General features: G+C 68.6%; 4 protein-coding genes across 4 annotated transcripts in view; 3 read left to right on the top strand and 1 right to left on the bottom strand.

Annotated features, from left to right (window-relative positions):
- Positions 1-833, top strand: part of CHLNCDRAFT_134093 (hypothetical protein) — a gene marked incomplete at both ends in the record, with an annotated part of 6,921 nt that extends 6,088 nt beyond the window's left edge. The window contains one exon of the mRNA XM_005847622.1: positions 275-833. Coding sequence (XP_005847684.1) covers positions 275-833 — 559 coding nt within the window. The remainder of the gene's footprint in view (positions 1-274) is intronic.
- A 462-nt stretch (positions 834-1,295) lies between these two features.
- Positions 1,296-2,134, top strand: CHLNCDRAFT_23149 (hypothetical protein; the record flags this gene model as incomplete). Its single annotated transcript, XM_005847623.1, has 3 exons — positions 1,296-1,367; positions 1,492-1,570; positions 1,758-2,134. Coding segments are annotated over 3 exons (528 nt in total), but the record flags the coding sequence as incomplete, so codon positions are not given.
- Positions 2,135-3,791: 1,657 nt separating this feature from the next.
- On the bottom strand, positions 3,792-12,900 carry CHLNCDRAFT_31155 (hypothetical protein). The gene is made up of 19 exons (XM_005847790.1): positions 12,784-12,900; positions 9,599-9,857; positions 9,192-9,337; positions 8,823-8,992; positions 8,467-8,569; positions 7,967-8,241; positions 7,758-7,878; positions 7,501-7,576; positions 7,192-7,328; positions 6,892-6,955; positions 6,539-6,665; positions 6,208-6,334; positions 5,766-5,979; positions 5,411-5,627; positions 5,105-5,211; positions 4,789-4,919; positions 4,449-4,545; positions 4,125-4,266; positions 3,792-3,956 (listed from the first exon to the last, which is right to left on the bottom strand). Exons 3-19 carry the CDS (start codon positions 9,297-9,299, stop codon positions 3,908-3,910), a joined length of 2,265 nt encoding a protein of 754 aa, XP_005847852.1. The 5' UTR covers positions 9,300-9,337; positions 9,599-9,857; positions 12,784-12,900; the 3' UTR covers positions 3,792-3,907.
- A 1,557-nt stretch (positions 12,901-14,457) lies between these two features.
- CHLNCDRAFT_134099 (expressed protein) overlaps positions 14,458-15,388 on the top strand; it is a gene marked incomplete at both ends in the record, with an annotated part of 4,099 nt that continues 3,168 nt past the window's right edge. Inside the window, 3 exons of the mRNA XM_005847624.1 lie at positions 14,458-14,529; positions 14,757-14,894; positions 15,057-15,203. Of these exons, the coding sequence (XP_005847686.1) occupies positions 14,458-14,529; positions 14,757-14,894; positions 15,057-15,203 (357 nt within the window). The remainder of the gene's footprint in view (positions 14,530-14,756; positions 14,895-15,056; positions 15,204-15,388) is intronic.

The raw sequence follows: 15,388 nt of genomic DNA on the forward strand, positions 1-15,388 counted from the left end.
GCGCCGCCATCGCAGAGGCCACGCTGCGCCACCTGGCGCAGCGCGTGCGCCCCCTCACCCTCTTCATCACGCAGTGAGCGGCGGCTGGCGGGCNTGCAGGCCGCCCCTGCCTGCCGCGCCTGCTCGCTGTCTGCGCGGTGCTGTGCTGGTGGTGCTGCCGGCGGCCTCGGCCCTGCCGGATAGCACGCTGCCTGGGCGGTGCCGGGGTCTGGCCTCCTGCTGCCGCCCACCCACCCTGCCTGCCGGTCTGCCCCGCCCCACCTCGCCCCCGCAGCTACCCCGACGTCTGCTTCCGCCTGCAGCAGGCGCTGCCAGAGGCGGTGGCCTGCTACCGCATGGCGCATGTGGAGGAGGAGGGGGAGCAGCAGCAGCCGGAGCAGCAGCCAGAGCAGCAGCAGCAGCCGGAGCAGCCGGAGCAGCAGGTGGGGCAGGAGCAGGAGCAGGAGCAGGAGCAGGAGCAGCGCCAGCGCCGGCGCCGGCAGGCGGCCCTGGGGCGTGTCGTGTTTCTGTTCAAGTTGGTGCCGGGCGTGGCCCCCGCCTCCTTTGGCATCAACGTCGCCCGCATGGCGCAGCTGCCAGACACCGTGCTGCAGCGGGCAGCCGAGGTGGCGGCGCGGGTGCAGGACAGCGCGGAGCGGCGGCGGCGGCAGCAGGCGGCGGCGGCGGCGGGCGGCGGCGGCGGCTGCGGTGGCGGCGCCGCCGAAGAGGAGCGGGCGGCGCAGCTGGCGCGGCAGTGCCGCCAGTTCCTGCAGCTCTCGCTGTCGGCGGGGCGCGTGGATGTGGAGGCTGGCCGCCAGCTGCAGCAGCAGGCGCGTGCGCTGCTGGCCGGCTGATGAACCATATGCGCATGGAGCGGCAGTTGCCTTGGACCGTGGCTGATGGCTGTTCATGCAGGGCAGTATTTGGTCATTTGCATGCCTCCAGTACTAGTGGTGCAGCCTGAAGGAAAGTGTAAGAGCCTGTGACGTGTTCAGCTGGCACGCCCACGTGGTGACCGGGCGGCGGCACCGCCAGCTCACCCTCCCAAAGACTTCATGGCGGTCAAACGCTCCGATCAGGACAGCCCATTCGCTCATGGCCTACTCCATCTTCCTCCGCAAAGCCCACTGTCTGCCACTAGCGCTCTCCACCATCGCGCCTCCTCAGTGTCCGCCCCCCAAACCAGCCTGCAGCGCGGGCGGCGATGAGTCCATTCATCCTGGGATTGACAGGAGGTGAGACAACGCGTCGGGAGTTCTGCCGCTGCACTGCTGCCGCCACCGCCCACTGCTCCGCCACTGCCGCCGCCTGCAGGTATAGCCATGGGCAAATCCACCGTTTGCGACTGGCTGCGGGAGCTTGGGGTGCCAGTGCTAGACTCGGACCAGGTGTGTGGTGCGCCGGGGGCGCTGTGCTGCCAGGGCTGCAGCTTGCAGGAGCGGGGCGGCCTCCCTGCTCCGCCCCTCGGTGCCCGTCCACTCCCGCTGCCCGGGCCCCCACACCCTGCTGCAGGTGGTGCACCAGCTGTACAACGGCGGCACAGCGGTGGCACCCGTGGAGGCGGCATTCCCGGGTGTTGCCATAGATGGAGGTGAGCGAGGAGGCGGGCTGGGCTGCGCATGTAGGGCACCCAGCAGCGCCTCGCCGGCTGCATGTGTTGCCCGCCTGTTGCGAGCCCCGTGCACAGCCACCCTTCGTCCCGCCATGCCTGGGCCTTGGCTGCTGATGTGCGCCCACCTGCCCTGCCCCCTCCCTCCCTGCGCCTGCGCCCGCCGCAGCCATCAGCCGCCCCGAGCTGAGCAAGCGGGTGGTGGGGGACCCCGAGGCGCTGCGCCGCCTGGAGGCGCTGGTCCACCCGCTGGTGGCGGCCGAGAAGCGGCGCTGGCTGGCGGCGCAGGCGGCGGCGGGGCAGGCGCTGGTGGTGCTGGACGTCCCGCTGCTGTTTGAGACGGGGGCGGAGGCGCAGTGTGATGCTGTGGCTGTGGTCAGCGCGCCGGCGGAGCAGCAGCGGCAGCGGGCGCTGGCGCGGCCGGGGATGAGCGAGGAGAAGCTGGGGGCCATGCTGCAGCGCCAGGTGGCGGACGCGGAGAAGCGGCGGCGACTTTGTCATAGACACGGTGAGAGGGGGTGGGCTGTAGGGGAGGGGCAGGTGTGATGAGGCGCATGAGGGGAGGCTGGGAGGCTGCTGCTGTGAGGTCGGCAGCCGCTGGAGTGAGGCAAGCCTGCGTCCCATGCACGCACGGGCTGCCGCCACTCCTCCCTGCCCGCCCCTTGCCCGCGCAGGGCGTGTCGCTGGAGGAGACGAGGCAGCACGTGGCGTCGGTGGTGGAGGCGCTGCGGGGGCGGCCCGGCAGGAAGTACGGCGAGCTGATGAGGGCAGCTGAGGGGTGAAGCCGTGGCGCGGCCAGCGAGTGCCCAGCTCCTCAATTTTAAACTGCCTTGCAAGCAACTTTTATAACATGGCCTTGTGCACAAATAACAGGGCATTGTGCACCCAAACCTTGCAGCTCGTGCAACCGTGCACACTCCCCGCATTTCTGACGGGGCTGACGCGCTCACAGTCTGCAGTCCAGGACCAGCCCCCGTCTGCGGCGCACCAGGTCGTACACGGCTCTGCAGTTGACAGACACTTCAACCGGCCAAGGATGTGCTGAATGAACAAACGGCATCGTGATGAACAGCTCCTGCAGTGCCAACAGCCAAAAGCAGGAGAGCCGGTCCATGTCCCGGAAAAGAAATGCAGCAGGCCTCCTCATGGCAGGGCAGGCAGACGGCACGGGTGCATTCACCGAGCTCACCAGTCGCGGCTGGTGCATGGGCGGCAGGAGCACACCGGCAAAGTCGATCCCGCACGCAGCAACCATGTGCATGCCGCCAGCCGGCCCGCCGGCAATGGCGCTGCACAGCAGGCGTGTCTCCGACTTGCTGCCGGGCAGCAGGCACAGCGGGTCTGGCCAGCTGCCCTGGCTGCCATCTGTCCTCTTGTAGGCGCCACCTGCCCTCATGTAGGTGAGCTGTGCAGTCAGCCGCTGCCGGCAGTAGGGACCCCAGCGCGCGCCGTCTGGGCGCAGGTCCAGTGCGGTGAGGAAGCCACACAGGGTGGCCAGGACAGCGCCTGGGATGGGCAGGGAACAGGCGAGAGGTGGGTTGCAACTCGATAATACAGCACAAGTGCATGCGCAGCAAACGGCGGCAGCAGATCTTCAACCTGCAAACAATGTAGCGCCAGCTAGTAGCAAAGCTCACCCTCTCTCCTGCCCAGATCGACTGCCTTGAACCCGTACGTCTGGGCCAACAGGCGCGGGTGGCCCTCCCCTATGTTCATTGATGGCATGTCGAGGGTATGGGTGTACACGCACTGCGTTGCGAAGCCGGCTCCAATGTCTGCAAGGAGAATCCATGGCATGGGGCAAGATGGGCAGGCAGGCGATGCCCCAGACTGGACGCCGCTAGCATGGCATGGTGCCGCCGCTGCTCACGCCTCTCAGAGTTCTGCCACGTAAACTGCAAGTCATCCGCCTTCAATCCCACTTCATAAACACTGTCTCTGCGGCCCTCTGCTTCGATGTACTCATGGGTTTTTCTGAAAGAAGCCCAAAGGCCGAACAGATTGGAGAGGGATGCTCCCCAGCGGGGGCCCTTGCTGTCCTGACCCGTGGCCATCGCGATAGGTTGCGTATTAAATATAAAAGCAGGAAATCGAGGACGATCAATCCGACAACCACGTTGAACTTTCAAGGGGACGACTGGTCGCTTTGCCCCATGTCGTGCGCAGCGTGCGCCCAGCGCCAGCTGCGGCCTCCTTGTTTTCTGACTGATAATTACAGATGGAGCATACATTGAGCAGGTGTGAGTGAAATTGCAGTGCAAAGAGGGCCCAGAAGAAGGTAATGAAAGGCGGCTGCGAAGGAATGCGCGTCGGCCGGCGTCACTCGTCCGTCGATGACGCCGCGCCGTTCAGCCACATGCCCATCCACCTGCACCCAGCGGCAGCACACATCCCCATCAGGCCTGCCGTCAAATCAATCGTGCATCGCACTGCTGCTACAGGGTGGGTGCCAGCGGAACGATGCGTCACACCACTGCTGCCGCCGCGGCCCACAAAACACTGCTGCCTCCGACCACCCAGCCACGGCCGGCCGCACCTGTCCATCTCATACAGGACGTGCATGATGCTCTCCCGGGCGCTGTAGCCGTGGCTCTCGTGAGGCAGCAGCACCAGGCGGGTGGTGCCGCCGTGGCCCTTGAGCGCCTGGTAGAATCGCTCGCTCTGCATGGGGAAGGTGCCTGCAGGCGGAGGCAGCGGGCCGGGGGGCAGGGGCAGGCAGCCAGCGTACAGCTCACGCCATAGCATGAAGCAGCTCGAGTGGCGGCGGCCCTCTGCTGCCAGCGGTTCCCCAAAACACCGCACTGCACGCTAGCTTAAGCAGCGCTCCAGCCCGACCAGGGCGGCGAGGGCGTCGCCCTGCCTGTGTTGTTGTCAGCCTCTCCGTGGATCAGCAGCAGCGGCTTCTGGATCTTGTCGGCGTTCATGAAGGGAGACATCTTGGAGTAGGTCTCGGGGGCCTGCGGGGCGGGGCAGGAGGGAGGGAGGAGGAGGAGGAGGTGGAAGAGGAGGCGGAGGAGGAGGGGAGGTGTCAGCGGGCGAGGCACTGCCAGCTGGCGCCGCAGCCAGCACACGCAGGGGTAAAGACTGATCGGTGCGTGCTGCCTGCCCCTGATGCTGCATCCTGCCGCCAGCCCAGCCTCTCAACGTCTCCCCAGCCCACCCGCCACCCCAGCCGGCATCCCCAGGGCGGGGCCACGCACCTGCCACAGGGTCCTCTCCTCGGCCTGGAACCCAAAGGGCGTGAGGGTGCGGTTGAAGGCGCCGGAGCGCGCGATGCCGCAAGCAAAGAGGTCCCCCGCATGAGCCAGGAGGTTAGCAGTCATGAACGCGCCTGCAAAAGGGTGAGGAAGTGTGTGTGTGAGTCAGTGTGTTGGGTTGCAGGCAGGACACGAGGAGTGGGATGTGCCCAACGTGCGGGTGAAGAGTGGGTGGGCAAGGGCATGCAGCCTTGCAAAGTGCGATGGGATGCAGAGGGCCAGGGCGCTGCAGCACCCGTCCCCGCTGCGGCACACCCACCGTACGAGTGGCCGCCGACGGCGATGCGCGAGGGGTCGGCCACGCCGCGCCGCTGCAGCTCCTCCACCGCCGCCCGCGCGCAGTCGGTCAGCTGCTCCACGTAGGTGCTGCAGCGGTACGGCAGGGCAGGCCGGCGGTACGTGTCTCAGTCTCGGCGTGCATGCAAGGCACGGCCGGCTTCCGTGCACACACACACCTCATGCCCCGTGTGCACACATTCGTCTCGGCTCCCACGTGCCAGGAACCTCCCCACCAGCCCAGCCAGGCAGCCAGGCACACTATTGCCCTGCTGGTTCCTCCGCTCACTCATTAGGCTCCTCCTCTCCCTCCGCCACGATGGGGAAGCCGGGACCGTCCAGTACCGCGTACTTCCTGGCCAGGAACAGCAGCGGCGAGGTGGAGCCGATGCCGGGGAAGGTGCAGGGGCTCTTGCGCATCTGGCCCGCCGCCTCCTTGTTCTTGTACTCCCGAGGGTACGCCCACAACAGCGTGGGCAGCGGGCCGTCGCGGGCGGGGTCGTAGCCTGTGGCATGGGCGCAGGCGGGCGGGCAGGCAGGGAGCTGGGGAGGCGGGCGCATGTGCTATGCAGCGGGGAGGTGGGCAGGCACCCCGGGCAGGCCCCCCACATGGCACCCCCGCCCCGCCCACCCCCCGCCCACACCTGGGGGCAGGTAGAGCGTGCCGTTCAGCTCCAGGCCGTCGGAGCGCTTGTAGCGGATGATGTCCTTTTGCAGGTGGCGCAGGGAGGGGTAGGGGTGGGGGAAGGCGGAGATGCAGCGTTCGCTGTGCTGCGCGCCGCCGGCGGTGAAGGTCTTGATGTAGAACTGGGGCGGCTCGGTGACCGACTCGCGGCTGGCCAGCACGCGTAGGTTGTCCTGCGGGGGCGGGAAGGGCAGGAAGGGCAGGGGGCATGAAGCAAGGGGAGCCGCGCCGCGTGGCCTGGCAGCCGCACGTGGCGCTGCATCATCGCCAGGTGAGCCGTCCAGGCAGAGCGCCCACAGGCACCTTGCACCTTTGGCCCGCCGGCTGTTCACTCCTTCGCAACCGCCGCCAGCAGGCCAAGGCCCCACACGCCCGCCCCCACCCAGACGCCAGGCACCCACCAGCGACACGGGGCGGCTGTCGTCCATGTCTGACAGAATGCTGGAGGTGTACTCGTAGTGGGGGGGCTGGCTCTGCCAGATGCGCCGCGCCTCCTTGCTGTCCACATCCAGCAGGTCCAGGAAGGGCCTGCGGGGGTACGGGGCAGGAGGGGAGGGAGAGGGCTGGACGGGGGGTGGCCGGCGCTGGTGCAGCCGTGCGGCTGCCGTCGCTGGGTCGGCGTGGCTCCCGCCGCCCGCAGCGTACCTGCCCTGCCTGCCCTGCGCGTCGCCCAGCCCAGCCCAGCCCAGCCCTGCCCAGCCCGCCCCAGCGCAGCCACAGGCGAGCCCCCACCTGTTGCCCTCTGGGCTGGCCCCAGACCCCTGCATGAGCAGCTTGCGCTCCCCCTCCACCAGCGCCAGCACATACGTGCCCCACTGGGTGCGCCGAGAGGCAGGAGAGCCGGGGTCGCTGTACGCGTCTGCAGTGGGGGCGGCGCACAGAGCAGGGCGTTGCGGGTGCGCGGGCCGCCATGCCACCCAGTTGTGGCGTGACCACAGGAGCGGCAGGGGAGGCTCCAGGCAGAGGAGGCAGCAACAGTGGCGGCCAATGGGGGAAGCAGGGTGACGCAGGGAGGCCAGGCTTGGAGCGTCCGGCGGCATGCGGCCTCCCTCCCTCCCTCCCTCCCTCCCTCCACCACCACCCACCTTCATACATGCGGTCAAACAGGACCGTCTTGGAGCCGCCCTCGGGCTCGTCAGGGGCGATGACCTGCGGGTGGGGAGGTGGGTGGGTGTGCGTGGCTGGAGGGCGGGAGCAGGGCGGCTCTCCGAGATGAAGGAGGGGTGTGGAAACGGGAGAGAACAGCTGCCAGCAGCTGCTGCAGCCACTTCCCCACACACCACCACCGCCACCACCCACCCATCACCACCAGCACCGCCACTACCGCCACCAGCCACCACCACCTTCCCAACACAGCACCCACAGCACCCACAGCACCCACCCACCCATGTCACGCTGCGCCGCGTCTTCCACTCCGCCTCGTACAGCAGCGCAAACTGCGCGGTGCCCCACGACACGCCACGGCACCGCATGTCGGTGCCGGCGATGGCGCGCGGCGCGGTGGCGGGGTCGCTCGCCGCGTCTGCGTCTGCGGGGCAGGCGCGCGCACGGCAGCGCGAGGGTGCCAGGGAAAAGGGTGGAGGGATCAAGGAACCGACCTGCTGCCAGGCTGGCCAGGGCCGCCAGGCAGCATCAAGAAAGCAGCCAGACGCTGCAAGCCAGCAGCCAGCAGCCGGCAGGCCCTCGCAGCGCACCCAGCACATAAACGATGTCGCGAGGCGAGGCTGCCACCGCGGGGTCGCCGCCATCCTGGCACTCCATCCAAGACATCTGCGAGTGGCGCCGGGACGGCAGGCCAGACAGCAGGTGAGGCACCTGCTGAGCTGTGCGTGTGGCGCTGGCAGCCACAGCGCTGGACAGCCGGGCCCCACAGGCTGCCGCTCTCCCCAGGGCGCCAGCCCCAATACAGGGCGGCCGCCACCTCCAGCCGCGTCGGTCCCACAGGCCGCACCTCTGCGGGCTTGTCGTCGCGCCACTCGATGCCGCGCGGCCCCTGCCGGCAGCTGTCGAACGCCACAGGTATGTCCTCCGCCAGCGGCAGAGCGGCTATCTCACGCACCAGCTCGCCCTCCCTGCACACACAAGCAGAGGTGGGGGGAGGTGGTCCGTCCAGCCACGCCACCGGCGCTGCCGCCCTGGCCCTGCTGTGCCGCCCCTCACCTCGTCCACAGCTGCACGCGCTTGGGGAAGCGGCCGCAGGGCAGGGAGTACGAGTAGGGGCGCTCCAGCCAGGAGACGAGCAGGTAGCGGCCGTCGGGGCTGGCTGAGGTGGCGGTGTAGAGGCGGGTGGGTCCGAGGTTGGCCACCTCCCCCGTGGACACCTTGACCGTCACCAGCTGGCTCTGGCAGTAGTGCTCAAACAGCTGCTCGTCGTACGGGCCTTGCAGCAGGTCCGGGTACGTGCGCGCCTGGCTCTTGCGCCCGCTGCTGTTGTCCTGCGGGGAGCAGGCGCAACGCGTGCGGCGGGAGGGTCAGCGGGGTGGTTATGCAGGCGGATGCACGCATGCTGCCAGGTGAAACCACCGGCTAGAGGGCACGCGCCTGCTGGTGCACCACTGTCCAGTATGCAGCGTTGGGAAGCAGGCGGGCCAGCAGCCAGGCCATGCAGGCATCAGGTTTTGTCGACTCCCATCCCAGCAGCCCCCACCCCCCAGCCCTACCTCTATCTTGGGGCCCAGCGGCGTGATGGGCTTGCGGGGCGCAGGGCCCAGCCCCGGCGGGATGACGGCGGCCACAATCGTATCGGCATCCACCCAGTCATAGCTGCAGGGGGGCCAGGTGGTGGGTTAGGGTGGGTTGGAGGGAGTGGATGGTGGTTGGAGCAGGGGAGAACAGACGCCGGGCCGCGGCGCACAGGCAAGACCAGCACCTAAGCACCCTGAGCAACCGCCACCTGCCCGCTCGGCCGCAACCCAGCCTGCAGGCCCTGGCCCATCCATGGCACAGCACCACACCACCACCACTCCATCACCCCCCCTCCCCAAGCATCCACCACACACACGCAGCCGCAGCTCACTCCTCAAAGGTGGAGTTGAGGCGCTGTTCCAGCAGCGGGCGCGCCATGCCGGTGCCGATGTCCGCCACCCACAGCTGCAGCGCCTCGCGCGGCGGGTCGGCGTCGCCGCCTGCGGAGCGCAGCGTGAAGGCCACCGTGCGGCTGTCGGGGCTCCACGTCACGTAGTTGATCTGCGGGCGCACGATGCGGCGCCGCAGCGGTGGTGGTTGGAGAGGGGCGGGGCAGGCCAGCACAGGGCAGCACGCGGCCCAGCAGCAGCCGGCCAGCCGACAGCGTCCTGCAACGGCCTCCCTTCCCATCCATACCATGGCCACACGTGTGCCCAGCATCGCCCCCCCACCCCCACCGCCCACCCACCCACCCACCCACCCAGTATCCGTCTGGTATGCCCGTGATGGTGTGCCCCGCGTCTGCCGGGATGGGCATGGTGAGGGCGTCAGTGAAGGGGGCGTACGTGATGGATGTGTAGTAAGACATGCGAGAGCGGGAGAAGCTCTCGGGGTCGATGCGGAGGCCTGCGGGGAGGTGGGTGGATGCAGGTGGGTAGGTGGGTGGGAAGAGATGGATGGTGGGTAGAGGGTGTGTGTGTGGGCCGGGTTCCCAGCGGTGGTAAGCTGATATGTGGCGAGGAGCCCGCCCTAGCGATGTTGCGCCACAGGCGGGTGCCGGCGGCAGTGGCAAGCTGCCATGTCCTTCACACCTCGTTGCCTCCCCCTGCCAATATCGCATCCCCTTGCCCGCTACCTCCTCCCCCTGCCCCCCCAAGCATGACCCACCTGCCAGCTTGAGCTCGGGGCGTGCGAGCTCGCTGACGGGAGGGTTGGCGGGCGGCCGCGCCAGCTGCAGCACCGTCTTGCGGTCGGGGGAGAAGGACAGGAGCGGCTCGGGAGGCGTGTCCACTATGGCAGCTATCTCTGGCGGCGGCAGGCGGTAGCCGCTGGTGGGCGGCACCGCCGTCTTGTTGGCTGCCACGGCCGCCGCGGCTGGCGAGGCAGCGGCGGTGGCCGCAGCGCCGACCGACTCTGAGGCTGAGGACTGCGGGGTGAGGCTGCTGAGCAGGCGGCCCAGCCGGGCGGTGGCCCGCTGCATCTCTGGAGAGCCGGGCGGCTGCATGGCGCCGGGGCGGGGCAGGTGGCGGGAGCGGCGGAAGAAACCTGAGCCCAGCTGTGCGGCGGCCGTGGCTGCTGTCACTCCGCGCTGCGTGACCATCCCCATGCTACAGCCCTAGGCTAGCCAGCTCGCGCGCAGTTGACTGCTGCACGATGGCGGTGCTACTTGTGGCCCACAACAGAGTGCTGAGCTATCCAGCCGATTTGTCTCAATCGACTTGGCCTCGCGATCGGCAAAATTTGTGATGGATTGATGGCGCGTTCGGGCAGTTTTGCTGCCTATATGTACTGTGCGACTGTACTGCGCCGGCAACGGTGCTGGCCTTGGGCCCCATCTCCTTTCTCATCTCCAGCCCTTCACGCATTATGCATGGTCCTGCAAGAAAATCCAATCCCCCTTGCTTGCCCCATGCACAGCAGCCAGGAGCAGCTTTTCTTGTGTGCCGCCTGTCGTGACCAGCACCGCCCAGGCAGCTGCCTTGCTACTGCGCACCGGAGCTGGCTGCTTTACAAGCTTGCTCACAGCCTGGAGCCCTGCCATTTGGCGCCGCCACTCAGCTGCTGGCGAGCGCCATAGGCATGCAGCGCCGCCTCCAGCAACCCGACTCGCACCGCCGCGGCTGCATCCTCGCCGCTGTCACGAGGCGCGGCGTCAGCCATGGGCACCACGCTGCCCCACCTGCCGCTGCCGTCGCTGCCGTCAGTCAGGCCGCAGCTGTGGGCAATCTGCCGGCGGAAGGGCGCGCTGAGCGGGCGGCGGGAGGCCAGAGCCAGCAGCAGCGGCGCCCCGCCACACTCGCGGCAGGCGCCTGCCAGCCGCCGAACGGCCGCCAGCGCCGCGGCATCCAGGCCCTCGCCATAGCTGCCGCTCAGCAGCTGGCGGTGGTCCAGCACCAGCACCACCATGTCTGGCGCCGGCAGGCTGCTCAGCACCGCGCGCCGCCGCCCGCGCAGCAGCAGCGCTCGGCGCCGGGCCGCCGAACCGGCGTGGGCCACGCTGCGGCGAACCCGTGCCGCTAGCCCCAGCTGCTGCAGCTCTGCAAGATCTTCGTCCTCTGCCTCCTCCAGCCCCTGCTCCCATCCCTCATCTGAATGCTCCTGCTCAGCCCCAGCACCCTGCCGCTGCTGTGTGGCTGCCCACCGCACCACCTCCCGTGCCGCCTCCACCTGCTGCTCCACTGCATCTGCACCACTGCCGCCGCCTGCCAACAAAAGAGGCGTGGCATCCAGCAGCAGCTGCCCCCGCAGCAGCACCGCAGGCAATGTGGGGCCCTGCTCGCTGCCAGCCAGCAGCCTGCCTCCTGTAGCCCAGCGCTGCCGCAGCCCTGCCAGCGCCGCGGCATAGGTCTGCCGCAGTCGGCGCAGCAGGGAGGGCTGCCGGGGTTGCAGGCCCCCCGCAGGCCCATCTGCGCCAGCAACTGGCAACGTGCTGCCAGTCGTTTCCCCGCTACTGCTGCCACCGCGTGCGCCCCCAGCTGCGCTGCGGCGCCAGGCCAAGCCGCTGCCCGCTGCTGCTGCAAGGCCATGCAGCGGTGCTGCCAGATGGGACAGGCTTGCCAGGCGCCGTGGCTGCTGCTGCTCTGGCCCTGCTGCTCCTGCTGCTGCTGCTGCTGACTTGAGTTGCCGGAAGGTGGCGGCTGCCAGCATTGGTTCCAGGCCCAGCAGCCACACCACCTGCGGCTGGAGCCGCACTGGGGCCTCCACCCTGGCGAAATCAGACAGCAGCATGAGTGTGCCCTCTGGCACAAGCAGCCGCCCTGCCTCCTCCTGCTGCTGAAGCTGCAGCTGTGCCAAAGCCGCTACCGGCGCAGCAAACTGCAGCAGCAAGCCGGGCTGGTGGAACTCGGTCTGCGCCTGTTGGTGATGCCTCCCCCTTCCCCAGCTGCCCACCCTGGCAGCGGCCTTGCGTAGGGCGCTGCTGGTAGCCACCAGTCTTCCGCCGCCAGTGCTGCCTCCTGCCATCTGATCCAGCAATTGCTGCCTGGCCAGGTTGGTGACTTGAGAGGCGGCCAACTGCGCTGCTCCGCCGCCAGGCAACCTCAGGAGTGCACCTGTGCAGCCCGCCAAGCCGTTGCCATGCACCACCACCACCACCACCACCGTGGGCGGCCGCCGCTGCTGCTGGTGCTGCTGCGGAGACACTCGCAGCTGTGGGGCTGCTGCTCCTGCCCACGATCCTGCTGCATGTCGGTGCAGCTGTGCAGGCTGGCGGGTAAGCATCGGCGCAGGCGGCAGGACGGGCAGGCGGACCTCTGCGCGCAGCACCACCATCGCTGGGGCAAGGTCACGTGCCAGCGCCACAGGTGCATCGTCAGCTTGCCTGCCTGCTTCACGCCCGGCTGCTGCCCAGCAGGCAGCCGCCAGGCGGGTGTGGTAGTGCTGCATGCTGTGCAGGCCCAGCAGCAGCTGCTGCACTTGCCGCGCCTGCTTAGGCTGCGGCTTTGGTGGCTGCCGTGGCCGCTCCTGTACACCAGTGGGGTCAATCATGGCAGTCGAGGCAGCTGCTGCTGCTGTGGCCTTGGCAGGCACCAAGCCATGGGACAGCAGCAAATGCTGCACGCCAATGTGGGCAAACGTGGGCAGCAGCGGAGGCGGCATCAGCCGGCCGGCACCTGCGGAGGCGAGGGATGTGCGCTAAGGCCGCGATGCATCTGCACTGCACTCACATCGCACGCCCCACTCCAACAGCAAGCGGGGCAAACCATGCTGGCCCCAGCATGCCCTCGCACCTGCACGCGCCGCCTGGACCGCGCCAGCTGCCACGCCCGCCACCGCTGCGAGCGGCTGCTGAGCCAGCAGCGCAGCAGCCGCGCGAGCTGCTTGCCCGCCACGCCAGCCAGCTGCGCCTGCACCTTGGCCTGGCTGGCTCGAAACTGCAGTCGACCCGCTGCTGCTGTTCCTGCTGCTGCTGTTGCAGCTGCTTTCGCCTTCAGACGACATTGCAGGCAACGGCGACTGCTGCTCTTCGACTGCTGCTGCCTCCAATGCCTCCTCCGCCGCCGCTGCCTGGCCTGCTGCTGGCGCAGCGCCCCAAGGCGCCTGTGCTTGCAAGAACAGGCGGGGTATAACATCCTCTGCAAGGCAATGCCAGCAAATGGAGGGTGGGGCACCAGGGTGGGCCAGCGTCTGTATGGCAGCCGTCGAGGAGCAGCACCGAGGCCTACTGCTGCTCATGAGAGGACGCTGGCAAAGCAGCTCGCTTGCGCACCTGGCAGCGCAACGCTGACGAAGAAGTCGTCCCAGCCCTGCTGGCGTACGTGGCTGGCCAGGGATGCATTGCCGATGGCCGGGCAGCCAAACACGATGCATCTCAGGGAGGTCGGGGGTGGCGGCGCGCCGCGCAGCAAGTGCAGCAGGCGCAGCGTGCACAGCTGGGCCACCGCTCCCCCCAGGGAGTGGCCTGCAGGAGACAGAGGGCAACTACTGTCAAGGTTGTGGCACATCTGCAGATGATGGAAATCGCTAGGGCCCCCGGCATGCTGCCGTCGAGCGTGGCTCCCCTTGCTGCTATGCCGCTGTTCGGGGGTGCAGCAGCCACTCACCGCACAGCACCAGGCGGACCCCCTGCTGCTGGGCATGGTCAAGCAGCAGCTCCGCCTGCACTGCCTGAGAGCGGGCCAGGAAGCCGCGGTGCACAGCCGGCGGTGGCGCAAGAGCGTCTGGCACTGCCTGCCCCAAAGCCGCTGCAGCTGCTCCGAGCTGCGCTGCCTCCTCGGCTGTGGTGGCGCCCACGCCGCTGCCTGCCGCTGCCACCACCTCGGCCTCTGCCCAGCGCAGGTTGGCGTCTGCCCAGTAGTCTCGGGGCTGCTTGGTGCCCATGAAAGCGCAGTACAGTGCCGATGTGGTGCGAGCCAGCATGTACCTGTGCGCTGCCGAGCGCCGACAGAACTGGACCGAGATCAATGGGGCGAGGCCGCCGGGGAATTGGCTGTGCAGATCATTCAGCGCTGCCACGGCAGCTGCCGGCGGCCCCTCGGCCGCCTTGTACACCGCTTCTGACAGCAGCAGGCAGGTGATCACATCCTGCACACAACAAGGGGAGGAGCTGGCTGGTGTATGCGTCGTCGTCGGCGGCCGCATTACAAGCAGTGCCAGGTGCCACCCTGCTGGCACCTGCAGCTGATCAGGAGGCAGCCCAAGTGCGTTGGGTGTCTCTCTGGAGGCTGGGCTGCCTCTCCGAAAGCTGGCCGACAGGCGATCGAGCAGCTCGACCATCTGCAGGCCCGTCTGCCATCCCTCGACATTCCCCAATGTGCCAATTGTGTGCCAGGCACCGTATTCCTATCCATTTTGGCCGACCTGCTGAGGCCTGCTGCGTATGTGGCACATGGTGCACCTTCCACCGCGTTAGGTCCGTTGGACGGGGCATCCTATCACATCCAGTTTCCTGTGGAGCGCCATCTGCAGCCTTTCTGGCTGCCTCCGCGAGCCTAGTCGGGCGCTGTGATCGGTGTGGCGAGGAACCCCAGCTCAAGGGCCCAGCTGCTTCCGCCACCTGATCTGGGGCTTCAGCAGGCAGCTCAGACATGGGGGCCAACCTCTCAACGCCGGAGAAAATTGCAAAGCTATGCCGCAGCGGTGATAGCGCAAACCTCCAGGTACCCCTGGGCGCAGCCAGCGTGTGTGGGGGTGGTGGCGGGCGCGCGCCTGGTGTGCCGAGAGTCTCATGTGCCACCGCCCTGGCCCCCGCCACCTGCCCGCCTGCCCGCCTTGTGGCTGCTCTCTAGCACATTCATTGCGGCTGCACTGTTGACCAGTGCATCTCCGTCCCCGCCTATGCCTCCACACCCTCGTCGTGCCGCCGCTGCCCCTCTCCCCGTCGCAGCTGCTGCTGACCGACCTGCAGCGCAACGATTCCCAGTTCCGAGCCAACCGCGCTCGCTACATCGAGGTCGCCGATGAGCACGGCAACACGCCGCTCACGTTGGCGGCGGCGCGCGGCCACCTGCCCTGCGTCAAGCTGGTGCGTGCGGCGGCGGCGCTGGCGCCGCGTGCGGGGCACCAGCGCTGCCGCTGAGCAGCATGCATCTCCGAAGCAGCGCAGCCGCTTGGGTAGGAGGGCAGGGGCAGGAGCAGCGCGGGCGCGCCGACGCCCCCTCGCCTGCGCGCCGTGCCTGTGCCGCAGCTGCTTCAATTCGGGGCCAACGTGCACCACGTCAACCAGAAGCCCGACGGCGGCAGCGCGCTGCACGAGGCGGTGGCCCACAAGCACGAGGCGGTGGTGGAGCTGCTGCTGAGGAGCGGCGCCAACCCGTTTGTGGAGAACTGCAAGGTGGGGGTCGCCGCCGCCGGGCACAGCACACCCGCGGGGCGGCCGGAGCGGCGCGGGGAGGCTGTGGAGGCAGGCTGTGGCAGGCAGGGGCGTCTTGTTTCGCTACCTGGTGTGCCTGGCTGGCAGGGCGTGCAGCGCACCCCTCTGTTTCCAGTCATGGATCTGCCGCAACCCCAAACGCGCAC

Source organism: Chlorella variabilis (genome assembly GCF_000147415.1).
Source record: "Chlorella variabilis unplaced genomic scaffold CHLNCscaffold_10, whole genome shotgun sequence".
In the NCBI taxonomy this organism is placed as follows: domain Eukaryota; kingdom Viridiplantae; phylum Chlorophyta; class Trebouxiophyceae; order Chlorellales; family Chlorellaceae; genus Chlorella; species Chlorella variabilis.

Coding starts and splice junctions, on each gene's coding strand:
- CHLNCDRAFT_31155 (XM_005847790.1), bottom strand. CDS start 9,299: ATGTCTTACTACACATCCATCACGTACGCCCCCTTCACTGACGCCCTC. Junction 8,570..8,822: donor CTCAACTCCACCTTTGAGGA/GTGAGCTGCGGC, acceptor GCCCCCCTGCAG/CTATGACTGGGTGGATGCCG. Junction 8,242..8,466: donor CGCTGGGCCCCAAGATAGAG/GTAGGGCTGGGG, acceptor TGCTCCCCGCAG/GACAACAGCAGCGGGCGCAA.